Source organism: Cricetulus griseus, chromosome 2, assembly GCF_003668045.3.
Source record: "Cricetulus griseus strain 17A/GY chromosome 2, alternate assembly CriGri-PICRH-1.0, whole genome shotgun sequence".
Taxonomy (NCBI): domain Eukaryota; kingdom Metazoa; phylum Chordata; class Mammalia; order Rodentia; family Cricetidae; genus Cricetulus; species Cricetulus griseus.
This window is the reverse complement of record NC_048595.1, coordinates 36180557-36207530: the sequence shown is the minus strand read 5'-3', so window position 1 is coordinate 36207530 and position 26974 is coordinate 36180557. Positions and strand designations below refer to the sequence as shown.

General features: G+C 47.3%; 2 protein-coding genes across 5 annotated transcripts; one reads left to right on the top strand and one right to left on the bottom strand.

Moving 5' to 3' along the window:
• Window positions 1-238: 238 nt before the first annotated feature.
• On the bottom strand, window positions 239-8847 carry Lurap1 (leucine rich adaptor protein 1). The gene is made up of 2 exons (XM_027402534.2): window positions 8400-8847; window positions 239-1371 (listed from the first exon to the last, which is right to left on the bottom strand). The coding sequence occupies exons 1-2, from the start codon at window positions 8820-8822 to the stop codon at window positions 850-852; spliced, it is 945 nt and encodes a 314-aa protein (XP_027258335.1). The 5' UTR covers window positions 8823-8847; the 3' UTR covers window positions 239-849.
• Window positions 8848-15027: 6180 nt separating this feature from the next.
• Window positions 15028-26191, top strand: Pomgnt1 (protein O-linked mannose N-acetylglucosaminyltransferase 1 (beta 1,2-)). Of its 4 annotated transcripts, none has more exons than XM_027402531.2 (22): window positions 15028-15137; window positions 15610-15779; window positions 16367-16481; window positions 16614-16729; window positions 17432-17497; window positions 17586-17699; window positions 18606-18723; window positions 18914-19012; window positions 19165-19292; window positions 19610-19680; window positions 19893-19968; window positions 20113-20196; window positions 20279-20320; window positions 20513-20571; window positions 20841-20913; window positions 20997-21125; window positions 21207-21332; window positions 23897-23961; window positions 24163-24207; window positions 24790-24925; window positions 25328-25437; window positions 25524-26191. In XM_027402531.2, exons 2-22 carry the CDS (start codon window positions 15660-15662, stop codon window positions 25609-25611), a joined length of 1980 nt encoding a protein of 659 aa, XP_027258332.1. In that variant the 5' UTR covers window positions 15028-15137; window positions 15610-15659; the 3' UTR covers window positions 25612-26191. The 4 variants fall into 4 exon arrangements, with proteins under 4 accessions (XP_027258332.1, XP_027258333.1, XP_035295589.1 ...); XM_027402532.2 differs by having other exon boundaries at window positions 15037-15151; XM_035439698.1 differs by lacking the exon at window positions 15028-15137 and adding an exon at window positions 15164-15182.
• The last annotated feature ends 783 nt before the right edge of the window (window positions 26192-26974 follow it).

Below are 26974 nucleotides of genomic sequence, written 5' to 3'. Positions count from 1 at the left end.
AATGAAAACACCATGTTTGAAAAGCAAGAACTTGAGAAAAGCGGCACAGACATCTGCAGGAAGAGCAATGTGTTCCCTTTCTTAAGAAACAATGGGCCGGGTGTTGGTGGTGCATGCCTGCCTTTAATCCCAGCACTGGGGAGGCAGAGGCAGGCAGATCTCTGTGAGTTCGAGGCCAGCTTGGTCTACAAGGGCTAGTTCCAGGATAGGTTTCAAAGCTACACAGAGAAACCCTGTCTCGAAAAAACAAAAAAATAAAATAAAAAAAAGAAACAATGGCAGGACAACAGGAACTAGAATACCCTCCATACAGACTATCACACACCAACCAGACTGCTATAGAGGAAGCACTCTTCATGTGTCATGAAAGGAAATGACATCACTCAGCAGGCAGGAAAGGGTTGGTCTCCCAACTCAAAAGGCATCTAGGAAGGCCAATCCATGGAGGTTTGCCCCTGAATGCCCCTCCTCAGTGCTCCATTTTGTAAGGGGCATCCCAGGCTCCTGGGCTTTGGATGAGGTAATTATTTCCCCATCTCTTCTTCAGTGATGCCCTAGAGGCTCTACGTTTCATAAAACTTCACCTCGCTAGGGAAGGGTATGGAGATACCCTTACATCAGGAGCTACAGGCTAGGTCTCTAAAGCCAATATCTCTATGGAAATAGCTCTAGGGACCCAATAATTGAGGAATAAATGCAGAGACTCCCCAGAGACCAGAGAGAGAAGCCAGCCAGGTTTCTGTGGTAAGTGATTTCAGTATAGTTTCTGTCTAGTTGGAGGTTGAGGGAAAATTGTTGGAGACTTGGGCCAAAAGTTGAAAGAGCCACAAAGCACAAATAGGAAAGTTTTTACAAGAAGGTCACATCATCCTGGCACTGTCCCCAGTACCAGTGAGCCTCAAAGCCCTGCTTAGCATTGTCATCCTCGGATATCTCAGGTGGTCCACCTTGAAGCCTGTCCCCTGGGAGCTTCCATGTAGCTGTTAAGCTCCCTAGCTTAGTGGATGTCATGTCCACCTCAGTCCTGGACCTGTCTTCACTGGGTATAACCTTTGCCCAGTCAATCTCAGGACAGGAAGACCCAGGGGGTCCTTGTTCATCCAGCTCTCTGGGGGCCACAGTGTCCAAGAAACTGCCAATAGAGACACTGTCCAGCCGGTCAGTTGAGCTGGTATCTGGCAGGCTGTCCCAACTGCCCCGCCTTGAGCGGCCTGGGCTTCCACCTGTCAGGCTATATTGGCTGCTGGTGAGACTGCTGCAGTGGCTGGTCAGTGTCCCCCGCTCCTCCAACAGCCAACGAACTGCCTCAATACCCTCGTTCAAGGTCACCAGCTGCTGCAGGATCTTCACATCAATAGCTCGAAGGTAAGCCTGAAGAAATGAGAAAAGAAATTAGTTCTAGGTTCTAGGCTATGAGTTCCCTGGGTGTTTCCCTAACCTTGTGGTCCAGTAGCTATGCTTCACTTTAAAAAAAAAAAAAAAAAAAAAAAACATGAACAGCCAGGTGGAGGTGGCACACGCCTTTAATCCCATCACTTGGGAGACAGGCAGACAGACCATTATGAGTTTGAGGCCAGACTGGCCTACAGGGTGAGTTCCAGGACAGCCAAGCCAGGCTACCCAAAGAAATGCTGTAACAGACAGACAAAATCATCATTCACTTCACAGCATGGGACAAAGGATTTTCAAATGCTGTTGGGTGTGCATTTTCTATAGTGGTGTCTTAGTAGATGTTAAATATTAAAATATGAGGCTACAGGGCTGCAGATATGGCTCAGTGGGAAGAAGACTTTCGTAGCAGGCACTAAGCCCTGGGTTTGCTAGCACCTGATGAAACAGGTGTGTGATGCACATTTGCAATCCAGGTACTCAGGAGACGAAGCAGGAGGATCAGAAGTCCAAGGTCATTCACAGCTATGTCAGCAGTTCAGGACCAGCCTGGGCTTCATGAGATCCTGTTTCAAAATTAATGAAATAAAATAAAATAACACTGTTTGTGATGGCTTATGCCTATAACTCTAGCATTTAAGAGGCTGAGGAAACACTTGGAAAGCAAAGGCAGGCAGATCTCTGAGTTCAAGGCCAGCCTGTTCTACAGAGTGAGTTCCAGGACATCCAGGGCTATACAGTGAAACCCAGTCTCAAAAAAACAAAACAAAACAAAAATCAAAGAAGTAGACAAAAAAAGAGGCTGAGGTAGGAGGAACAAGAGTTTGAGGCCAGGGACTAGAGAGATGGCTCATCAGTCAAGTGTTTGCTGTTCTTGCAGAGAACTGGAGTTTGGTTCCACTGTCCATATGATGTGGCTCACAACCTCTAATAAACTGCAGCTCAAAAAAATCCAATCCCAGGGGCTGGAGAGATGGCTCAGGGGTTAAGAGCACTGGCTGTTCTTTCAGAGGACCCGAGTTCAATCCCCAGCACCCACATGGCAGCTTACAATTGTCTGTAACTAAAGTTCCAGGGGGATCTGGAATCCACACACAGACGGACACGCAGGCAAAACACCAATGCACATAAAATAAAAATAAATTGTTTAAAAAAAAACCCAATCCCCTCTTCTGACCTTGATAGGCACAAGCATACATATACACATAAATAAAAATAATAAAGATTTTCAAAACTTTAAAGAAGTTTGAGGCGAGTGTGAGATCTCTTTTTAAAAAACTAACAAATCCAGAGTTAGGGTTAATGCAGAATACCTGCTTAGCATGTCCAGTCCCCAGTGCACCCACTCGAGCACGCACGCACACACACACACACACACACACACACACACACACACACACACACACACACACACGCACACACGCACACACGCACACAAGCACATAAATCCAAAATCCATTCTGACTGGACTTCAAACTTGCAATTCAAAGTAAATTGTTGGGGAATACTCTATTACACTGTGAACCCTGAATGTGCATTTGTATTGATTAAATAAAACTAACCTTGGGTCAGGAGACTGAGTTAGCAACTAGTTTACAGAAAGTAATCACGGAGCATCAGAGGGCATCCAGGAGAGAGACAAAGAGAGTCAGGGGAATTAGTTCAGAGGGATTTGGAGTGGCACAGTTCTTTGTAGTTTGGTGAAATAGAAACTCGGGTCAGATGCCAGCAAGGAAAGAGGGTTAGCTAGTTGTGACCTAGCCTCTCTGAGCTAGCAGGTTTTCACCCCAGCCTTTGAATCTTGAGTTTATAAGTTATATTTATAAGTAGAATGATAGAGATTTAGTTAAGGTTACCTTTAATGTCAGTAACAGAACTGGTGCCTGCAGGAACAGAATTCCCACCAGGCTGTGTCCTTAGCGGCCAGACCGCTGCCAGAGAAAGAGGCCAGTCAGTAATTGCAGAGTTGCAGTTGCCGGCTGAAATAGCAGTAGATTAAAGTGCAGCCACTGACTGTGCCGAAGTTAAAACAACAGTAAACTATTAAATCAATCCAGACTCACCAGTATAACTTAGAAGCAAAAAGCTAGCTAGTAAGGTGTTAGTTGGGAAACAGTTTGGGCCAAAAAGAGATGGGAGCTGAGGAATCAAGAGGGTGCTATTGGTTCCCTATTCCCTAAGGGACTGGTGACAAGGCTCAAGGGAAGAAGGTAGAGCTCAGGATCAGAATCCCAATGGCTGGGGATTTGGGGCCTTTAGTCTTCAGGAAGTAGATGAGACCTACAGTGTAATCTCCAGGGGTCCTTCCCAGCTCAAGTGTACTGAGTTAACCCGTCTCAAGCACAAGTCTGAACCTGCCCCTATGCTTTGTAATTCTCAGAGAGAACATACAGGCAGCTGCATTCAAAAGCCTGTTAAGACCCTTGTCCATCTCTCTAGCTTCAAGTCTAGATACTTCTTTGTAAATCAAGATCTTGCCACAACTTTTGTTGTTATTGTCTTTGTTTTGTTTTGTTTTTGAGACAGGTCTCACCGTGTACCCCTGGCTAGCCTGAAACTATGTATGCCAGGCTGGGCTCAAACTCAACAGGGATCTGTTTGCCCTTGCTTCCTGAGTCCTGGGATTAAAGGAGTGTGCCACCATACCCAGTACATTATTTCTTTTAAGTTTAGATTTATTAAGTTTAACTTTTAACCAAATGAATGCATTCATATAGAAATGGGCCTGGTGGCACAAGTTTGTAATCCCACCTACTGGAGAGGTGAAGGCAGGATTGCAAATCCAAGGACATCCTGGACAAGTGTTTGACTAACAGTTGTCTTAAAATAAAAAAATATTTTTAAAAAGGACTTGGAGGGCCAGCAAGATGGCTTAGCGAGTAAGGGCACCTGCCTCTGCCTCTGCCTCCCTGGTGCTAGGATTAAAGGCTTGTGCCACAATGTATGTCATTACTTCTTCTTGAAGAAGACTAGGATTCGGTTCCCAGCACCTACAGGGTATCTCATAACAATCCTTAATTCCAGTTCCAGGGGATATGAAACCCTCTTATGACCTTTACAGGTATCAGTCATACATATGGTCCACACATATACATAAACAGGCAAAACACTCAAACATAAAAAAAGTAATAAATTTACAACTTTTAAAAATTTTTCATGTGACAAACTATAGAGAAATCAACTGCTACAGAGAATTGTGAGTGTCCAGAAGGCCATAACCCAAACCTAGATGAGAGGCATGAGCTAAGACTGGTTAGGCTGGACTTGACTAGTGGGGAGAAGCATTCCAACCAGAGGATGTCCTGTCCTCCAACTCTAAATGGTGAACACCTGACACCACATCACTCCAGGTCAGCTCTTCTGGAAGGCAGGGCCTTGTTCCAGCATTTTTTTTTTCTTGAACTTCTGATCCTGCTGCCTCACTTCTAGAGAGCTGGGATTACAGCCATGCCATGCCACACCCAGTTTTATGTAGTACTCAGGATTCAACTCAGGGCTTTCTGCAAGCGAGGCAAGCAAACACTGTCCATCAGATCACATCCCTAGCCCCCCACCACATTTCTCTTCCTGTACAAGCCCCAGCCTGTCTCCTTCCCTGCCCCAGGTCATCAGCTCCCTGAGAGCAGTTCCTTCCAACTCCAGGTTTTCTGCCTAAGATTGCACAGAGCATCTTTCATTCAGTTCCATGATTCTCAAGAGGCTGAATTGTACTGTGTTGCTTAGGAAACCAACCCGAGTACCAAATTCTTTAATCCTGTGACAGTGGGATTCCCTGACTGTGACAGCATCATTCCCTGAGAATAGAAGCAAAAGGCTTTCTCACCAGAAAAAAAAAAAAAAAAACAAAAAAAAAACACTCATTTCATGCCATCTCTTTGGAAACAGAGCAGAAGATAAATAGAGGCCACCCAATGTTTTCCCCTGGAGGCTCCCATCCATTCCCCATATGTAGATCAGATTCTGCCCAGCCCAGGTGTCCTAGACAGGGCTCCCTCTTTGCTCAACCCAAATCAGGCTCAGGTTAAGCCTGAAGACCAGGAGGAGGGATGGGGGTGAGGGGAGGGAGAGGGAGAAGGGACTTACATGTGAAACAAGCTTGTTCCCTAACTAGAACTAATAAAAAAAACTGTATATATAGACAAACACTTGTCTATATATACACAAACAGGAAGAAAAAAAAAAAAAGCCTGAAGACCAGTTTCTAGATCCCTGGTAACTGACTGTTGGGATTAACTATTGTCACTAAATTAACAGTTGTCTAGTTCCACGATCATGCCCTCATTTCCTCCATCAAAGGACAAAAAAACTCTAAGGGCAAGGAAGAGACAGGACCCTCCTTAAGTCCACAAAATACATCAGGAGACAAAATTTGAACTCATGCCTTTCCCCCATTCCTTGCCTATTGTGCTCCCATAAACTGCTCTGTGGAGGTGGCTGCTCATAGCAACAGCTCTTTGGGTGGACGCTGCCACTGCCATCCCCACACATCTCAGAGTCTGGCTTGTCGCTCAACTTCAGACTAGGGAAACAAAGCAAGAGCAGAAAGCCAAAAACCCGGTTGACCTTGGCCTGGAGGGCCAGCCTCCCCTTCTGCAGGAGGAAAGTAGAGAGGGACAACTGAAGGACAATCCTTAGAGAGTCAGTTCTGCCTTCGAGGACTCCAATCTCCTGCCCTGCCCTTCTGTGTCAGTAAACCAGCAGTTAGAGCAGAGTACAAGAAGAAATCAATGCTATCTTGGCCTGAGGAGGGAGGAAGGAGCCTGACATGGATCTTCTCCTTCTTCTGGTCTCCAAAACACTGTTTGTGGGAAGCTTCAGACCCCAGGTCAGACAGGCCAAAAGTTAAAGAGTTAAAACCAGAAGCTAAATTTACTCCCCTAAAGTTTATAAGGAACAAGAGTCAGAGGTTAGGCCTGCCTCCAGATTTCCTGTATGAGAAGCAAGCCCACAGACATTTGAAACGTATTTCAATGACATGAGATGTCCTTAAAGTGTCTGCCACAAAGCATGTTTTCATGATCAGTGTGGTCAAATAATCTGGGCTCAAATCCTGACTTCACTTTTTGAGTGACTGTGGGCAGCTGCTTAAGTTCCTGTATAACATTAGCTACCTGAGTGTGAAGGGGACAGCATGTAGGAGCAGTGGTACAGCTCAACTGCAGAGCATTCACCTTGTGTGTGCAGAGCCCTAGGTTCAGTACAAGGGAGAAAAAAATGGCACTGGAGAGATAGCTTAACAGTCACGAGCACTTGTTCTTGCAGAGGATCCAGGTTAGGTTCCCAGCACCCACACAGTGGCTCACAACCACCCACAACTCCAGTTGCAAGCAATCTGATGCTCTCTCTAACCCCCGGGCAACAGGCATGCATGTGGTACAGACACATTCACACAGGCAAAATGTTCCCACACAAAGATTCCTAAAATTCTTTGTTTTTTATTTTATTTATTTTTGGTTTTTGGAGGCAGGGTTTTCTCTGTAGCTTTGGAGGCTGTCCTGAAACTTGCTCTGTAGACCAGGCTGGCCTGGAACTCAGAGATCCGCCTGTCTCTGCCTCCCGAGTACTAGGAATAAAGGTGTGTGTCACCAACGCCTGGCTCGGCTTAAAATTCTTAAAAAAGAAAAATATCATGTATCATGCTGGACATTGATACATGCCTTATATTCCCAGTATACTTTAGTTTCCAGCTGGGTATGGTGGCACATGCTCATAGTCCCAGTACTCAAGGGGCTGAGACAAGAGGAATATGTGTTGGGGGGCCAGCCTGAGCTACATAGTGAACCCATATCTCAAAATGCCAAAACAAAACAACTTAATTTGCAAAGGATAAACTAGGTAGGCTCTATGTCTTGAGCAGTTTGTACATGAGGCAAACAAGGCTTCTTTCAGAGGTGAATACAGTCACAGGCCTGCTCTGGAGAATTTGGCATTCAACTACAACCTCCAAGGCCAAACACACACTTGACATTCATATCCTGTCCCCAGGGATCAGATGAATACTCTCTGACCACTCATCCCAGGAGGCTTCTTAGCCTAAAATGAGAGCCCTGGGCTGGCTTGGAGGTCCCATGTCCTTCCTTCCACCCTTCCTGATCTGCTTGACATAATGCAGAGCACACAGTGGGGCCCCAAGAAGACTTATTAACTGGCTCAGTCACTGTGGGCTTCTGGTTCTTAGCCCATGAGTAGCTGGCAATTCCTCAGTTCTCCAGAACTGGCTGCAAAGTGGTGGCAGGTGTAATTCATCTGTTTCACCGGAACCAGGGCCCTGGGGGAGCCGCTGGGGCCCATCTGCCCTTTTTGGCTCAGAATCTAGACCAACAGCTCCAGGGAAGGCTAGGTGATACTGTTTCCTTCCCTTGTCCCCAAGAAGGTACAGGTGAGACCCTGGGAGTCTGAAAGGAGACTGAATTCCAGGTGAAGAGCCAACTGTGTCACTACTGTCTCTGTTAAGGTCTTAGAATATTTAATACCACGATGGTGGGATGCTTAGGGAAAAGGACGTTTTTAGTGTGCCCCTAATGCAGGCAGTTTCAGCAAGTATTAATTACCTCATCAAATCTTTTTTGCCTGATTTGAACACCTTGGGGCCTTAGGAAAGAAACCTTTCCCCAGTTTGTTGGAGGAGTGGGTAAAGAAAACAGTTGCCTTATAATGGGGTATGAGGAAATTGGTGGCCTTGGATGCCGATGGTAAGAATTTGCGCTGAACTAAGTTTTTTGTACCGCTTAGCCCTCGCCTCCCTCCTCCCGATTATTGGGCAGGGGAAAGTTCCAAGAGCTGTGCCTACTGCTCCCAGTTCTCAGGATCTACCAACCCTTCACTCACCCTTGGGAGTGAGAGGTCATGAAGTAATGAGACGTCACTTCTCTCCACTTTCAACCCCGGGTTTATGGATTGATCTAGGAGGGACCCTCCTCGGCAGCCTAACTCCTGGAACCTGCGCCTTTCCCTACAAACGACCTTATGCTGAGGACCCCGTGCCCGTGGCCTGTAGCACCCACGCTCACCAGCTCCATCCTCAGCTCCATGATCTTGTCCCCCAGGCCGTGGCCGGTGCTGGGTGCCGCTGGGAGCAGTAGGTCCCCAGAGGATCCCAGCTCCCACTCGCCTCGAAGCCCGCGGAGCAGCCCTTCGGGGGTCTTCCTGCCCACCTTGCCCTCCACATCTCGCAAGTCAGGCGTCTGGGACTCCGCAGTCCCCTCCATGTGGGCCCAAGCCAAAACAGGGCTGGGCGACCAGACGCGGAGGTCCAGGTCCCTAGGGTCCTCCCTTCTCCGCTGCGAACACGGAGCCGGAGCGAAACCGGTGGGTCCCCGCCTGCGCGGCGCTTGGGGGCAGGAGGAGGGCGCCGTAACGCTCAGAAAAGCCGCGCAGTTGGGTAGAGAAAGATACCGAGTGTTGCGCACACAACTTCTAGCCTCGGATGGCATGCGACTGAATTTGGAACTGAAGACCTCAATGGGTGCTCAGTGCTTTCTCCCTTTGTTGACGCCAGCTAAACGCACAACAGGCAGCTAATACATATTTGCTAAACAAAAAGACAACTTCAGTACGCACTAACACGACTGCAGAGAGTTTGGAAGTCTTTCTGCTAAAAGCTGTGTCTGTTACAGATACTAGAATATAGCTGCTCAGCTCACAGATACCTCCCAGCACCTAGAAATCAGACTGAAGATGTAATAGGAGGTCAATCAATCCCTCTGGCCAGTGAGAAAAAAAAAAACATTAAAATTGAAGGAATCCACAGGGTCTTGATCTTAGGCTTACAAAAGAAGTGCTTCCTCAACCTAAATATGGTTCATCTGAAAACCTTGTGAAGTTAGGGCATTGCCTTTTGTGGGGGGTTGTGGGGTCCCCACAGAGGGTCTCACTGTGTGGTTCTGTCTGGCCTGGAACCTGCTTTGTAAAGTGGGCTGGCTGGCTTTGAAACTCACAGAGATCCACCTGCCACTTCCTCAACAGTACAAGGATTAAAGTCCTTTCAAAAGATTTATTTTCTATTTTAATTACCTGTTCATGTTCAGGTGAGTTGAGGGTTTGTACACATAAGTTCAGGTGCCTGGAGGCCACAGAAGAGCATCAGGTCCCTGGAAGCTGGATTTAACAGTTCTGAGCTGTGCTGGGTACTGAACCCAGGTTCTCTGTGAGAGCAGTGTGTGTCATTATTGCGTGCTGAGCCATCTCCAGCCCTGGGAGTCTGCACTCCTAAGAAGCTACAGGGGTGGCCATGCTTCTGGTCTGTGGACACAGTAACAATATATTTCTAAGCATTTGGACTTAATTCTACTTCCAGTTCACTATTACAGAAAGATTTACAATGAGAAAGTACCTCTTCCCTCTACTCTTTCACACCTCTGGGCTCACTTCCCAAAGGCAACCTACTTTCAGCTTGTTATTGTTCTGTAGTTTGTTTTTGTTTTATTTATTAATTTGCTCTCTCTCTCTCTATCTATCTATCTATCTATATATATATATATATTAATTTACTACATGTATGTGTCTCTGTATGGAAATATTCACATAAGTACAGGTTCCCCCAGAGGTCAGAAGAGGGCCTTGGATCCCCTGGAGTTAGAGTTACTGGCAATTGTGAGCCGTCTGATACAGGTGTTGGGAACTGAACTCAGGTCCTACTGTAAGAGCAATATGTGCTCTATAACTGCCAAGCCATCTCTCCAATCCAACCATCCAAATCTTCTACCACTCATTCTAAATTTATTTTTTATTATTATTCTGGGTTTTTTTCAGTTTTACTTTATGTGCATTAGTGTTTTGTGTTGTTGGGAGTTTTGGGTTTTTTTTGTTTGTTTGTATGTTTTGTTTTTCAAGACAGGTTTTCTCTGTGTAGCTTTGGAGCCTATCCTGGCACTGGCTCTGTAGACCAGGCTGGCCTCGAACTCACAGAGATCTGCCTGCCTCTGCCTCCCGAGTGCTGCGATTAAAGGCATGTGTCACCAACGCCCATCTTGCATTAGTGTTTTGCCATGGGTTTTGCCACTGGAGTTACAGTTATGAGCTACCATGTGGGTGTTCTGGAAGAGCAGTCAGTGCTCTTAACTGCTGAGCCATCTCTCCAGCCCCAGTTTTGGTTTTTCAAGACAGGGTTTCTCTGTGTATTCCTGGCTGTCCTGCAACTCATTTTGTAGACCCGACTGGCCTCAAACTCACATATCTGCCTGACTCTGCTTCCCAAGTGCTGAGATTAAAGGCATTTGTGCCACCATGCCTGGCTAAATTTAAATATTGTATACTGACTTCCTATGAACTTTTTTTTTCCAGTCAGGGTTTCTCAGTGAAACAACCTTGGCTGCCCTGTAATTCTTTCTGAGGACTAGGCTGGCCTCAAACTCACAGAGTTCTGCCTGCCTCTGCCTCCCTAGTGCTGGGACTAAAGGCTTGCGCTGCCACCACCCAGCTGGATGAGTTTTTTCTTGTGGCAAGGTCTCCTGATGGCCTTGAACTCAGTGATCCATCTGCTATGCCTCCCTAGTGCTCAGATTAAAGGCTCAAATATATGGATTATTTTATTATTTTTTTTTAATTTGAGACACAGTCTCATATAGCCCAGGTTGGCTTCAGTTGTGCAGCTGAGGAGGACCTTGAAAATGATCCTGCCTGTGGCTCCCAAGTGATGGATCACAGGTATGCACCGTCATCCCTTACCTCTACTTAGCATTACCTGACCTATGGTTTTTGTGGTAGTTTGAATGTGAATGGCCCCCATAGGCTCATATATTTGAAATCTTGGTTCTCAATTAGTGGAAGTATTTGGGAAGGATTAGGAGGTGTGGCCTTGTTGGAAGTGGTGAGTCACTGTGGGTGGGCCTGGGGGTTTCAAAATGCTCAAGCTGTTCCCAGTTAGTTCTCTCTGCTTTGTGCTTGTAGATGGAGATGGTATTTGAGCTCTCGGCTACTGGTCCAGCACAATGCCTACCTGCTTGCCTGTTGCCATGCCCCACTACCAATGTAAATGCTTTCTCTTATAAGTTGCCATAATCATGGTACTTTATCACAGCAATTGAAAAGTAACTTAAGTTTTTAACCAGAGATTGATAAAATCTCTGCCTTTTTGAAAAATTATTCTCTCGACTTTTGTTTTTTTCTTTTTTCTTTTCAAGACAGAGTTTCTCTTGTGTAGCTATGGCTGTCCTGGATTTCACTCTGTAAACCAGGCTGGTCTTAAGCTCAGACATCTGCTTGCCTCTACCTCCCAAGAGCTGGGATTAAAAACATGTACCAACTATGTCCAGCCTTACACTGGACTTTTCAAGGATAAGGAAGATTGGGGAAGCAAAACTCTGAGTCAAGGAGACTAGCTAGAAAACAAACAACAACAACAACAACAAATTGGCTGGAGAGATGGCTCAGAAGTTAAGAGCACTGACTGCTCTTCCAGAGATCCTGCGTTCAATTCCCAGCAACCACATGGTAGCTCAAAACCATCTGTTATGAGATCTGGTGCCCTCTTCTGGTTTTCAGTTATACAGGAAGCAGAATGTTGTATACATAATAAAATCTTTAAGAAAAAGAACAAAAACTGGAAGTACCTCGACTGGCTTGTTAGACTTTGATCACAACAGGCACAAGTGAAAGAACTAGGCAACTGATTAATTCATTCATTTCAAATGTTACTCAATATTGTTCAAAAAAGCAAATTATTTCAATTATCATAACTGTTGATTTCAACTAACATCACTGGAAAAAGACAAGTCCCATCGATACTGCCTGATGCAATTTACCAAACAAGTGAACCTAAAAGAGATCTGAGAGCAAGTGAAGATGATGCCAGTAGCTGTGGAATTGTGGGTCCAGTGGAGAGATGCAGCAGGCAGTTAGATATAGGAGAGCCTGAAGCTCAGGAGAGAAATGAGGACTACACACATGAGTTTGAGAATCCAGACAATGTAGGCAGAATTTTTTGTTGGGACCGCTGGCTCCCAAATAACCACAGACTTACTATTAATTATAAAATCTTGACCTATAGATTAGGCTTGTATCACTAGCTCTTATAACTTAAATTCATCCATTTTAAAAATTATTTTCTGCCTCATGGCTTTATTACCTTTATTCTGCCTGTATTGCTTTCCTGCTTTCTCTATTTCTGGCTATTGACTCCCGAGATTTGGCCCTTCTTTCCAGCATCCTCATAGCTTTGCTTTCCTGACTATCCTCTTCCTGCCAGGCTATCGGCCAGTCAGCCTTTTATTTGTTTGTTTGTTTACTTGAGACAGAGTTTCTCTGTGTAACAGTTCTGACTGTCCTGGATCTCACTTTGTAGACCATGCTGGCCTTGAACTCACTGAGGCCCACCTGCCTCTGCCTCTCTAGTGCTGGGACTAAAGGTGTGTGCCACCACCGTCCTGCAAGTCAGCCTTTTACTAAACCTATCAGAAGGTGCCTTGACAAAGACAATCTTCACAATGTACAAAAAGGTCATTTCATAACAGGACAATAATAGAGATCATGAGTGGATAAGATCTCCTATGGAGAATAAACTCGAGAACAGAAGAGGGTCAGAGACTAATATAAGAATGTCTGCAGCCGGGCATTGGTGGCGCACCTGTCTTTAATCCCAGCACTCGGGAGGCAGAAGCAGGCGGATCTCTGTGAGTTGCAGGCCAGCCTGGTCTCCAGAGCAAGTGCCAGGATAGGCTCCAAAGCTACACAGAGAAACCTTGAAAAAAAAAAAAAAAAAAAAGAATGTCTGCTGGTTTGCTTTTAAATAAGAAAAACTTCATTATAAAGAATTTGCAAAAAACAAAACAAAAAACCCACAAGCAAAACAAACTTATTTTGTTTCTGAGAGCAGGTTTCACTTTATAATCTTGACTGTCCTGGAACTCACTTGTAGACCAAATTGGCCTTGAATCTATGGTAATACCCCTGCCTCAGCCTCCTAAATGCTGGAGTGCAGAAGAGAACAACCACGGTGAGCTCTTAGCATCTTGCCATGAAAACCAACTTGACTCAAACTGAAGATTCTTCTTCCCTCACCTCTGTAGGAGTGGAGAAACAACATCATGGCAACTGGACAAGCACTCTCACCATGTTGAAAATACCATTCCTCCATTCAGGAGGCAGGTGGAATTTGGAGACCTCAAAAAAAAAAAAAAAAAAAAAAAAAAAAAGTCAAGTGTTGCTGGAGAGCAGAGGCAGGTGTATAAGGAGTCTTTCTCTGTCTTGACAGCCAGCTCCCAAATACAACACAGAGACTTATTATTAACTATTAAAGCTTGGCCTTAGCTTAGTTCCTAACTAGTTCTTATATCTTTTAAATTAACCTATATTTTTAAAACTTATTTTGTTTTGGTTTTGGTTCAGGATTTCTCTGTATAGTAACTTTGGCTGTCCTTGAACTCACGGGGATCCCCTGCCTCTGCCTCCTGAGTGCCTCCCAGAGTGTGCCACCACTGCCTGGCTTAATCTATGTGTTTTGTTTTGTTTTTTAATGTAGGAAGTTTATTGGGGAAAAGAGACGAGAGAGGAGGGAGAAAGAAGAGAGAAAGAGAAATGGAGATAAAGAGAGAAAAGAGAGTAATCTATGTTCTTTTATGTGGCAGTTACCTTAACTCTGAACTGCCCATCCTACTTCCTCTGCATCTGGCTGCCATCTCCACCTGTCTTCCTCTCCCAGAGTCCTCTCTGTCCCCAGAAGTCTAACCTCCTCCTGCCTAGCTAATGGCCATTCAGCTCTTTATTAAACCAATCACAGTGACACAACTTCACACAGTATAAAGGAATATTTTGCTACACAGGTAGATTTATGTGAGCTCAAGTCCAGCCTGATCTACATAGGGAGTTCCAGAACTGCCAAGGCTGTATGGAGAGACCCTGTCTCAGCCTCCTGCCCCCTCAAAAAAAAGGACTAATCAGGAGTTGGAGATGGCTCTATAGTTAAGCACACCGCGGCTCTTCCTGAAGTGCAGTTAGGTTCACAACACTTCCACAGCCAAGCTCAGAACTTCCTTTAACGCCTGCTTCAGGGGTATCAGATCTAAGCTCTGGTCTCCACAAGGACCACCGTCACTACCTGTACATGCACACACATGCACATAATTAAAAATTATTTTTAGGGTTTTTTTTATTAAAGAATCGGATAATCACCGGGACGGTGGTAGTGGCACACACCTTTAATCCCAGCACTCAGGAGGATCAGGAGTTTAAGGCCATCCTGATCTACAGAGTGAGTTCCAGGCCAGCCAGAGCTACACAGACAAACCCTGTCTCGAAAAACAAAATCAAAATCGGTCAATCACAGCACCTGTCAATCATGGTTTATGGAATAGAGGTAACATAAACGCTCAGAAACCTAGTGGAGCAGATTTTTAATCCTCTCCTCAGCATGGAAGCACTTTAGCGGGGCTGGGCCATGCAGGCATCATGCTGCAGCCCTCTGATCCTGGAGTATCCAAGGAACTGGCCCGGCGTCCCGGGAACCCGCTTGCTCCCGGCTCCGCGGAGCGAGGATCTGCGCTCTCGGGAGGCGCATGTGCTGCGACCCTGCTGGATAAGCTGTGCTGGCAAGCTCTCCTCGCACGCACGCTGCAGACGCCAGCCGTGACCGCCGCCCTAAGCGCCGCCCGACGCCCTCTCACCCGCGGCGGCGGCAGCGGAAGCGGCGGGGCGGGCCGGCTGGGCTGGGGCGGGGCGGGGCGCAAGCGGCATGGAGGAGGCGGAGGCCGCGGAGGCCGCGGCGCGCGGGGCCGAGCTGTGCGGGCCCGAGCGGGGCCCGGGGCCCCTGAGCCGTGAGTGCCTGTCGGTGCGGGTCCCAGAGGGCTGACGTGGGCTGGGTGGGTCTTCCGAACCTTCCGGCGTCCCTGAGCCCTGGGAGAAGAGGAGCTGACCCAGATGGGATGGGGTAGGGTGGAGGATTAGGGTTCGATAGGTCGCTATTAACTGGTCCACCCTGGGACTGGAAAGGACTGGGATTTGCACCTTGTAGGGACTGATGAATCGTGAGAGTTGAGTTTTGGCCTTCCCCTCTGAGGCCCTGAGCCTGGTCTTAGTTCCTCCAGCCCTAGGGAATTTTCAGGTGATCCAATTCCTCTAAAGATTTTCTGGTCTGACCCAGAGAAGTTGAGCCACGTTGCTTAGGTCACACAGCTAGCTCAGCAGTTTGCTGAGAGAAGTGTTGCTAAGAAGTCCTCATCTCTCCGGAAGGCATTATTAGGCTTTGGGCAAAGCATCTTACTCCATGTGACTCTATGGTCCCCTCAGATTCCTGAAGTCATGGACTGGCCGGGACAGGGGTGACTCCCTAATCCAGTATGGATGACTGGAAGCCTAGTCCCCTCATCAAGCCCTTTGGGGCTAGAAAGAAACGGAGCTGGTATCTTACTTGGAAGTATAAACTGACAAACCAGCGGGCCCTGCGGAGATTCTGTCAGGTAAATGAGGTGCCACATGTCGGGAAAGCTGGCCTCCTAACTTTACCCTAGCATAGACTGTGAACTAACTACCTTGGCCACCAGGAAGAGACATCAGATTCCCGGAGGGGAAATCTCTTGTGTGTCCTGTCCTTCTCAGGCAGTGGTAAGACCCAGGATTCTAGAATCAGAACCCAAGTCTGACCTCCTAGGTATCTAACAAAAACCAAAGTCTGTCAGGAAGGCTTTGCCCCTGACACACAATTCTCAGTCAGTGTGACCTAGGTTCTGTGTCTTCTGATTCCCCACTGCGGTTCTTGGGTCCTAAATCCATCTCTAGGAACTAGTTATGGAGGGGACCAAGGAAGCCAAGGACTCAAATGGAAAAATACAAGAGATCTGGGTAAGAAGGGCCTGATGGAGATAGACCTGTCAGGGGAGGTCTCCACGAGATGGCTACAAACCTGTGTCCTGATTGAAAACCAGAAGGAGGAGAGACAGGTCCCAGGCTCTTTCTCCCTGTGTCCCCTACAGCCAGGGTCAAACTTTCATACAGCCTCTACGACCTGGAGGAGATGTGCCTCAGTCATCCCCGTCTTTCCACTCAGACAGGGGCCGTGCTTTTCCTGCTGGTGACTGTCATTGTCAATATCAAGTTGATCCTAGACACTCGGAGAGCAATCAATGAAGCCAATGAAGACCCAGAACCAGAGCAAGACTATGGTGGGGATCTAAGATGGGATGGGGGTGGGGGTCCCGGGATCTCATGGCAGAGGGGCCTGCAGATCCTGTCACAGGGTGGAGACTCTGCTAGTGAGACATTATCCATGCCTGTCACAACAACCCCCTCTCCAGATGAGGCCCTAGGACGCTTGGAGTCGCCTCGTCGAAGAGGCAGCAGTCGACGTGTTCTGGATGTGGAAGTGTACTCAAGCAGAAGCAAAGTGTATGTGGCCGTGGATGGCACCACAGTGAGTGAACCAACACCTGCAGTCCATTCAGGACTGGGAACTGAAGCCCTGTTCATATGACTAATGGTTTCTACTTGTTAGGATTAAGTGAAAGGTATAGGAAATGTCTTGTGGCAAAGTCTCAAGTGATCAGGAGCATTAGCAGGCCACTGACTTCCTGATTTACTTATTACATAACCATTTTGTAGTACCTTTAGCTTCAGCCTTGGCCCAGGCACTGGGGTCCTGGAGGTAACTTGCTCTTCCTAGAGAGGCTTACTAGTAGAGGATTATGGGAGCTTCAGAGTTAAGCAGGCAGGCGGTGATGACACATGCCTTTAGTCCCAGCACTCAGGAGGCAGAGGCAGGCAGATCTCTGTGAGTTCGAGACAAGCCTGGTCTACAAGAGCTAGTTCAGGACAGCCTCCAAAGCCACAGAGAAACCATGTCTCGAAACCCCTCCCCCCAAAAAAAAAACCCAAACCAAAAAAAAAAACATAGTTAAGCAGAGACAGCCCAGAGTTCTAGGTGCTGTGAAAATGTTAAAAGGTAGATTGTAGAGAAATGTGGTCTTTTTCTGATGAGGGTACCATGGGAGCTTTCTGGGAGAGACGGCCTTCAGTCTGAGTTAGAACTATAAACAGGGACAATGCAGGCAGGCTGGTTTGTTTCATGCTTGTAGGACAGGGTGAATAGCTAGATTTTGTTTCTGTCACTGTGTAGGTGCTAGAGGATGAGGCCCGAGAGCAGGGACGAGGCATCCATGTCATTGTCCTCAACCAGGCCACGGTAAGCTTAAGGATGGGAGACCCAGAGGGCTGAAGCTGGACTCTTCGTTACTGGTAACACTATCTCATAAGAGGTTTGCTCCTGCCAGGGTCATGTGATGGCAAAGCGTGTATTTGACACGTACTCCCCTCATGAAGATGAGGCCATGGTGCTGTTCCTCAACATGGTGGCACCCGGCCGTGTGTTGATCTGCACCGTTAAGGTCAGTGAGTCTCCCTGGTTCTGTTCTCCATGCCCCTAGCTCTGATTTTGCTCAAGGGAGTTGGAAGAACTTCTGGAGAAGGGCAACTCAAGTTCCAGTCTGAGCCTTGGTTGTTGTTTTGTTTTGTGTTTTGAGGGGGGGAGGTTGTTGTTGTTTGTCTTTTAATCAGTTCATCAGTTACTGAGCACCTGCTGTATGCCAGGTACTGTACTGGTTGCTGGAGATATAATAGGAAGCAAGACAGAATTCCTACCTTCCTGGAGCTCATATCCCAGTGGTAGCAATAAAACAGCCAACCCAGCCTACAATGTCAAGAAATGAAAAGAGAAGGAGAAAATAAAGGGGCAGAATGTCATGGCCACATTTTAGGAAGGGGACACCTCTATTGGGAAGTAGTATGTGCGCAGAGAATGGGAGGAAGAGAGAAATAAGCCAAGTAGTTGTCTGGAGGAAGAACACCCTAGGTAGAAACTTCTAGAATAATCTACGGAAAAGACCCTGAAGTGGGGAGATGCCTGGCAAGCTTGCAGGACAGCGGGGATGCCATTGGAGCTGGAAAAGAAAAAGGGAAATGAAGACAGTGTTGAGGAAAGAGTGTGGGAAGGTGACAGGGGCACAGGCGCTGGCTAAAGGGTTTAGTATCTGAGTGACCTTAAATGAGTCTCAACATTGTTGGTTGTGAGCCTAGCCTTTAGCCATCTCTCCAGCCCAGAGTCTCAGACTCTTAAGCCTTCAATACTTTTTTGTCTGTGAAGACAGTAACCAAAGAGTATTGTTGGAGTCACTTGATGAGCCAACTTAAGTCAAAGGTTTCTGTGTAGTGCTTGAGACATAGCTAGTACTGCAGAAGACCAGGTCTCCTGGACCTGCACAAGTCATGGTGACTGTCTTTTTTCGGCCCTCCAGGATGAGGGCTCCTTCCACCTCAAAGATACAGCGAAGGCTCTCCTGAGGAGCCTGGGAAGCCAGGCAGGCCCTGCCCTTGGCTGGAGGGACACTTGGGCCTTCGTGGGACAAAAAGGAGGTTCGTGCACCAAAGGCAGTCCACTCTGTGGTATCAAGGGAGGAGAAGAAGAATAAGAGATGCAGTGGTGTGGCATGGGGATATATAGGAGTCAGTCGTAATACTTTTGGTCAAAGTGGGCAAGGAGTTGGGAAGAAGCCTCATACTCAAGTCTGGACCTTCATTTTTCCTCATTCCTGCCTTTGGCCAGGTCCTGTTCTTGGCGAGAAACATTCTAAGTCTCCTGCTCTCTCCTCCTGGGGTGACCCGGTCCTGCTGAAGACAGATGTACCATTGAGCTCTGCTGAAGGTGGGGTCAGTGGGGACTGGGCTCTGGGGCAATGCTTGAGCAGAGAATGGGTATTTGGATCCTTTGTGAGGTTATTTTTCCTTGTGTGCCTGGGGCTTCCTTAACCTACCTGGCCTGACACCTTCATCCTGTTAATTTCCTCCCTCCCTTAGAGGCCGAGTGTCACTGGGCAGACACGGAACTGAACCGCCGCCGCAGGCGCTTCTGCAGCAAAGTTGAGGGCTATGGGAGTGTTTGCAGCTGCAAGGACCCAACACCTATTGAGTTCAGCCCTGACCCAGTAAGTAAGGTCTAAGCAGCAAGGCTTGGACTCCTTCACAACTTAGCAAAGGGCCTTAGGAGCAATTCACAGCTTAGGTTTTCTTTACCTTGACCTGATAGGAGCTCAGGACATATGTGTACTGAACTCTGAAGTCAGGTTGGGGGTGGGTCAGGCCATGTTACCAGAGTAAGTTGGACTGAGTGAGGGACAAGGAAGGCCCTTGACCCTTCCCTGTCTGCTCCCGAGGCTCTTCACTGCACTGAGAATTCGTCCCTAAATGGAGATCCCAGTTGGAAGGGGGAATAAAGGGAAGCTAAAAGCTATTTCTCACACAGCTTCCAGACAATAAGGTCCTCAATGTGCCTGTGGCTGTCATTGCAGGGAACCGGCCCAATTACTTGTACAGGTGAGCGGGAAGTGGGCTGTACCCAGCACTGAACAAGGGTGCTCAGGAAGTGGGTGGGTGCTTAGTTTGCCTTCCTGTACAAGGAACTCTTACAGGAGGCAGAAAGGTAGCAGGTGCCAGGTAGACACGGGACACATGAGCCCATTTATAAACATGGGAGTTGTGAGTTGAGAGGACCAAGAAGCCCTAATCTACTTTCCTGGGCTCCCCAGGATGCTGCGCTCTCTGCTGTCAGCCCAAGGGGTATCTCCACAGATGATAACTGTCTTCATTGATGGCTACTATGAGGTGAGTAGGGTTGGGGCCTCAGGCAGAGCAGGACACAAAGCTGTGGGTACTGAGGGCTGTGAAATATGGGAGGCTTGACATGTTGGGACCTGTAACCATTGTTGGGAAGGTAACACACATGATGAATGGTGTCTATGCCCCCAGGAGCCAATGGATGTGGTGGCGCTGTTTGGTCTGAGGGGCATCCAGCACACTCCTATTAGCATCAAGAATGCCCGTGTGTCTCAGGTATGCCTTGGCAAGGGTATAAGGGACAGATACCTGGTCCCATTCCCTGCCTCAAATCTTATGTGCCCAATTCCCTACCCAGCACTACAAGGCCAGCCTCACTGCCACTTTCAACCTGTTTCCGGTGAGTACCACGGATACCTCGGATCTGTGAAGAGAAATTATGTTATGGAGAAAACTCTTCCCTTACCTGGCCTTGTACTTCTGATCTGAAAAATGGGGGAGCAAGCAGTGGTTGAACATGAGGGTTGGAGATAGAAAGCCATGAGATGAGAGCAGTCTCCTTGGAACCATGATCTCCCTCCTATCCCTGTAGGAGGCCAAGTTTGCTGTGGTTCTGGAAGAGGACCTGGACATTGCTGTGGATTTTTTCAGGTGACAGGGGTAGCCCACCATTGAAGTGCTTATAAGCCTCATGGGACTTCTGTACTTGACTGGGTCTCCAGGGAAGGATGTGGTAAGGTGCCTTAGAGAGCTTTGAATGAGCTCAAAAGTTGGGGGAGAGCTTGCATAGCTAGGTGGGCATATGCTGGACTTATATAGAAAATATCAGTGGAGACCGTGAGACTACCAGTCTGCACTTCCAATCTCATGGTGTATCGGGGTTTGCCTCTCTCTGAACTCTTGAACTCTGGCTGTCTCAGTTTCCTAAGCCAGTCCATCCACCTGCTGGAGGAAGATGACAGTGTGTATTGCATCTCTGCTTGGAATGACCAGGTAGGCTGGATGGCCAGGGGTTAGTCAGCATGCAAGTCTGTCAAAACTTGAAGCTAATGCTCTATGACACCTCCCATCCTTAGGGTTATGAACACACAGCTGAGGATCCAGCACTACTGTACCGTGTGGAGACCATGCCTGGGTTGGGATGGGTGCTCAGGAAATCTTTATACAAGGAGGAGCTTGAGCCCAAGTGGCCCACACCAGAAAAGGTAGCCAGCAGGATAGGATGAATGGGCTGGAGTACCCATCAACTCCAAACCTGTAGCCTTCATAACATTCTGTGTCCCCAGCTATGGGACTGGGACATGTGGATGCGGATGCCGGAACAGCGCCAAGGCCGAGAGTGCATCATCCCAGATGTTTCCCGATCATATCACTTTGGCATCGTGGGCCTCAACATGAATGGCTACTTCCATGTGAGTGGAGTATTAGGAAGTAGGGTACTATATGACTTAGTGGTCAAGGTCATGGGTTCTGGAGCCTAGTCTCCTCACTAGCCATGTCAGTGTAAGTTCTGTTTTTGCCAGTTTCTCTATTTGGAAGATGAAAATAAAAAATACCACCGCTTGGTGGCTGGAAAGATGGCTCAGCTGTTAAGAGCACTGGCTGCTCTTCTAAAAAATTCCCAGCATCCACATGGTAGCTAACAACCATCTCTAACTCCAGTCCTAGAGGATCAGACACCCTCCTCTGTGGGCACTGCACATACATAATGGTGAACAGTCATACAGGCAAACGAAACATCCATACACATTAAAAAATATTTTTTTAAATGCTACCTCCCAGCCGGGTGTTGGTGGCGCACGCCTTTAATCCCAGCACTTGGGAGGCAGAGGCAGGCAGCCTGGTCCACAAAGCCAGTTCCAGGACAGGCTCCAAAGCTACAGAGAAACCCTGTCTTGGAAAACCAAAAATAAATAAATGCTGCCTTCCAAGGGCCAAACATAGATCACAAGCTTTGTGATCCCAGCACTTGAGAGGCTGAGGCAGGAAGGGTGTTAATTTGAGGCCATCTAGACAACATAATGAAGACCCTCAGAAAATAAAAACAACAGCAAAATTACCAGCTGGGCCTGATCTCAGTTTGTATGCTTGCCATGAGTTTGAAGCTACAGTGTAATACCCCTTTCCCTCCCCACAAGAAAAGGTAAGCAAACAAAAAAGCAACAACAGTAACCCAGAAAGAACTACTCTTGTTATAAGGTTTGATCTGAAATTAAAAAAAAATTAGTCCGGTGGTGGTGGTGGTGGTGGTGGTGGTGGTGGTGGTGGTGGGTGGTGGTGGTGGTGGTGGTGGCGGCGGCTCACACCTTTAATCCCAGGACTCTTGAGGCAGAGGCAGGTGGATCTCTGTGCGTTTGAGGCCAGCCTGGTCTACAGAGTGAATTCCAGCACAACCAAGGCTACACAGAGAAACCCTGTCTCAAAAAACAAAACAAAACAAAAAATTGTGTCTTTAGTGCTTTACCTATGTGTAGTAAGTGCACTGTGTGCCTAGTGCCTGAGGAAATCAGAAGGCAGCATTGGAGTCCCTGGAACTGGATGGTTATGAGCCACCATGTAGGAGCTGGGTACTAGAACTTTGGTCCTTTGCAAAAATATTAAATGCTCTTAACCACTGAGTCATCTCTAGCCCCTGAATTAAAAAAAAAATTGTATATGAGTGTTTTACCTGTTGTATATATATAAAATCATGTTCATACCTGATAGTTGAGGAATCTAGAAGAGGGCACTAGATCTCCTGGGACTGGAGTTATAGATGGTTGTAAACCACCATCTGGGTGCTTCTATAAGAGAGTGGCACATACGCCTAACCACTGAGCCATCTCTCCAGCCTCATTAAGAAGTTTGTGAGTTCATACATGTAAAATGCATATGTTAAAAACTGTAAGCTTTGTATTAGAGTGGCTGGTATTATACATTACTACTGTTCTTATCACTGGACTGTGGGTGCAGAAAGTCTATATCTGTTTTAAGCTCTGGGCTTTCTGTCCTTGCAAGCATTGGCACACGTTTCAGCCCAAGACTAGCCAGGATGTCCCTAGTCCCTCTCTTCCACCTGGCTGTATCTAGAGGTCCACATCTTGTTATAATAAGAGTGCATTTGAAACAGTCCAGCTGAAAGGGGTGTATTTAGTCTGGAACCTCCTAGAGGACAGCAAGACACTCCCCCCCCCCCAGAGGAAGCTAATAAAAGAGTCTTATTTCCCAAGGAAGAGCAAGTGCTTCCTCGGGTCATTCGTAGAGCCTGAATTAGCAGTTTCCATCTTGGCTATTGCTATATCCAAAAGAAATTCTCTCTCTCTATCTCTCACACACACATCTGTCTCTCTATCTCTGTCTCTCCTCTTTGTCTCCTCTCTGTCTCTCTTGCTCTGTGTGTGTGTGTGTGTGTGTGTCTCCACCATCCCTCTTGTTTTTTAATAAATCATTTTTAAATTTTTTTAAGATTTATTTGTTTGTTATATATACAGTATTCTGTTTGTGTGTCTCCCTGAAGGCCAGAAGAGGGCATCAGATTCATTATAGATGGTTGTGAGCAAGCATATGTTTGCTGGGAATTGATCTCAGGATTTCTGGAAGAACAACCAATGCTCTCAACTTCTGAGCCATCTCTCCAGCCCTTGATTTTTTTTTTTTAGACAGGCTGTCTCCAAACTGTGTAGCTGAGACTGGTCTTAAACTTCTGACTTTCCAGCCTCCACCTTCTTTATTTCTAAGGCTCTGTAGCAAGCCTGAGAAAAACCAGTGGGAATGGAGTAGTTCATGGGTCAGTAGCATGAGCCAAGGGTCCAGCCTTAATTAAAGCTAGTAAGAGCTTGTCAAAGATGATGCAAAGAAAATGGAGACTGGAGGAAATCAGAGCCCTTTCCAGGCTCAGTACTTCATTTTTGGGGTCTTGTAGTTCTGTAGTGGGTCAGTGAGCAAGTGTGGAGTAGAATAAAGAAAGCCTTGACTTTTATCCTTATTGCTGTTTCAGGAGGCCTACTTCAAGAAGCACAAGTTCAACACGGTTCCAGGTGTCCAGCTCAGGAATGTAGACAGGTAGAGACTGGCAGCGGGTCAAGGGGGTGGATATCTGAAAGCTTGATGGCCAGCCCTTGCTAGTTCTTTCCTGTCCAGGGCCTTGGGTATTTACCTCAACCCTGCTGTACCTTTTCCCTATGTGACCTTTTGCCCGGCCCATTCCTTTCCATGGCCCTAAGGGCCTCACCTTCCCTTGACTCATTTCTCCCTCCCTTTCAGTCTGAAGAAAGAAGCTTATGAAGTGGAAATTCACAGGCTGCTCAAGTACGTAGGACAATTGGGATGCCTGGCAGGGGTGTGATAATTTATGGGCACTATAAAAAAATGAAAACTAGAGTTCTCTAGTGCAAACTTTATTAGGGATTTCAAAATGGACAGGCAGTGGTGGCACACACTTTTAATCCCAGCACTCGGGAGGCAGAGGCAGGAGGATTTCTTAGTTTGAGGCCAGACTGGTCTACAGGCGAGTTCCAGGACAGCCAGGGCTACACCGAGAGACCCTGTCTTGAAAAAACAACAACAAAAAAGAATTTCAAGATGGGGCTGGAGAGATGGCTCAGAGGTTAAGAGCATTGGCTGCTCTTCCAGAGGTCCTGAGTTCAATTCCAGCAACCACATGGTGGCTCACAACCATCTGTTATGAGATCCGGTGCCCTCTTCTGGTGTGCAGATATACATGGAAGCAGAATGTTGTATACATAATTTAAAAAATCTTTAAAAAAAGAAAAAAAAAAGAATTTCAAGATGGTAGCAACAGAGCATTAAGTCAAGCCTCGGACCCTGTGTGCCACACCTAGAAAGTGTGCCCTGTCTTGATCTTACCTTTCCATTCTACCCCCAATGCAGTGAAGCTGTAGTTTTGGATCACAGCAAGGACCCTTGTGAAGACTCCTTTCTGCCAGACACAGAGGGCCATACCTATGTAGCCTTCATCCGAATGGAGAAAGATGATGACTTTACCACCTGGACTCAGCTTGCCAAGGTGCCCCAGGGCTTCACCTACCTCAGGAGTACCCTCACCAACATGCATTGTCCCAACTAGCAGAGAGTCTTTGTAGAGTTTTCAACCTCAGAACCTTCTCATGCTTTCAAGAACCTTCCTGGCCAGGTGTGGTTGTATGGTGGGCTCACCTTTAATACAAGCACTTGGGGAGGCAAAGGCAGGTGGATCTCTTAGATTTAAGGCCAGCCTGGTTCATAGAGCAAGTTCCAGGATAGCCAGGGCTACACAGAGAAACCCTGTTTCAAAAAAACACACACAGGACCACTCTTCTAATCCCTTGCTCAAATCCATACTGCAGAGGATTGAGGCAGCTGCTAGACCTTCAGTGGGCCGTCTGCACAGCTTCCTGACACATCTCTTTCCCCACTTTATCCCTGCCAGTGCCTCCATATTTGGGACCTGGATGTTCGTGGCAACCACCAGGGCTTGTGGAGATTATTTCGGAAGAAGAACCACTTTTTGGTGGTCGGGGTCCCAGCCTCCCCTTACTCGTGAGTCACCTCTTCTGCTGTAGGAAATGTCCTCCTGGGGTTGAAGCGTGTCCTCTTCTCTGTGTCATTCTTCTGTTAAATTTCAGAGTGAAGAAGCCACCATCAGTCACCCCTATTTTCCTGGAGCCACCCCCAAAGGAAGAAGGAGCCCCAGGGGCCGCTGAACAAACATGAAGCCTCCTCCAGGACCCTGCAGGGCTGGGTACTGTGTACCCCCAGGCAGGCTAGCCCGTCGCCCTATCCTGTAGGATTTTGTAGATGCTGGTAGGGGTTAGGGCTGGTTTGTTTTTAACATGAGATTTAATTACTAACTCTGAGGGGAAGGGTCCCCTGATCCAACACCCCTGTTCCTGAGGTTAAGGTCTATTTATTACTTCCTTGTTGGAGAAGGGCAGGAGAGCACCCAGGACCTCTTTTGGATCTCTGGGCAGCCGATCCTGCCCTTTTTACACCCCATCCTCCCAGGCCTGACTCAGAATCTAACCTATTTATTGACCGTCCTGAAGGCCTTGGGAATAGGCCCGAACTGCGGCCTTTATTCCCCTCTGGACCAGGACACTGCCCTGAGGGTGGGACTGGCTCATACTCAGGAAACTGCTGTGCCCAACTGATGACAGGCCCAGTTGGGCCCATGTGCTGACAGATTCACTCAGAGACCCTTAGACACTGGACCAGGCCTCCTCTCAGCCTTCTCTTTGTCCAGATTTCCAAAGCTGGATAAAGGTGGTCATTGATTAAAAAAGGAGAAAACCTCTGGGGGTGTGTTTTGTGGTAGTTTTGTGGGGAGCACAGTGTGGCGGTGAAGGGATGAACCATCTGGATGGATGGTGAGGTTTTTTTGTTTCTGTTTTTGTTTTTTTCTGTCTGCCATAGTTTTATCTTATTGTAGAAGCCATTTGGCCACCAGGGGATGCCCAAGCCTAAGCTTCAAGTCTTTTGTTTTTGTTTGTTTTAAGCAGGCTCCACCCTGGCACCAGCTGACTTTATCCCTTCCCCATCCACAAGCGGCCATCTCACACCCCTTCCTCACTGTTCACCATCGGCCTGGTCCCTTCTTTGTTGGTCTGGGCCCAGCACCTGTCCCTGAAAGTGCAGTAGCTAGAAGAGACCACAAGGAATACTTAGGGTTGGATGAGGGAATGGGAGAGCAGGTAAATAATGGAGACAGGAAGTGACTGGGCCAAAAGCCGTAGCAGCCCCAGAGGTGTGGGAGATGATTTTGTAGGAGAATGCTGGGTAAGCAGATAGAGGAGCAAGGGTTTCCGTGACCTTCTGGATTGGTTGTTTGCAGAATTCCATATAGGGATGTTTTTCTGGAGGAAAGGCCTGTGTTTTTCATCAGATTCTCAAGAGGCTAGTAACTCAAAAGAGCATAGGAAAGTCTGAGTTAATCACAAGAAAACGGACAGTATGGTCCATTGGGAATCAGATAGCTCAAGGCAGGGGAACATGACCTTTAAAAATAAGTCTCTGAAGGATTAAGATCAGGACCTGAGTAGACTGTATTGTAAGAAAGGTTATAAATCTTGCCAAGGAG

What these genes read in the sequence shown, in the direction of transcription:
- Pomgnt1 (XM_027402531.2), top strand. Translation starts at nt 15,660, where the DNA reads ATGGATGACTGGAAGCCTAGTCCCCTCATCAAGCCCTTTGGGGCTAGA. An exon ending in CCCTGCGGAGATTCTGTCAG is followed by an intron (nt 15,780 to 16,366) that starts GTAAATGAGGTG and finishes CTTTCCACTCAG; the next exon opens with ACAGGGGCCGTGCTTTTCCT. An exon ending in AGTGGCCCACACCAGAAAAG is followed by an intron (nt 21,126 to 21,206) that starts GTAGCCAGCAGG and finishes CTGTGTCCCCAG; the next exon opens with CTATGGGACTGGGACATGTG.
- Lurap1 (XM_027402534.2), bottom strand. Translation starts at nt 8,822, where the DNA reads ATGCCATCCGAGGCTAGAAGTTGTGTGCGCAACACTCGGTATCTTTCT. An exon ending in TGGAGCTGAGGATGGAGCTG is followed by an intron (nt 1,372 to 8,399) that starts GTGAGCGTGGGT and finishes TCATTTCTTCAG; the next exon opens with GCTTACCTTCGAGCTATTGA.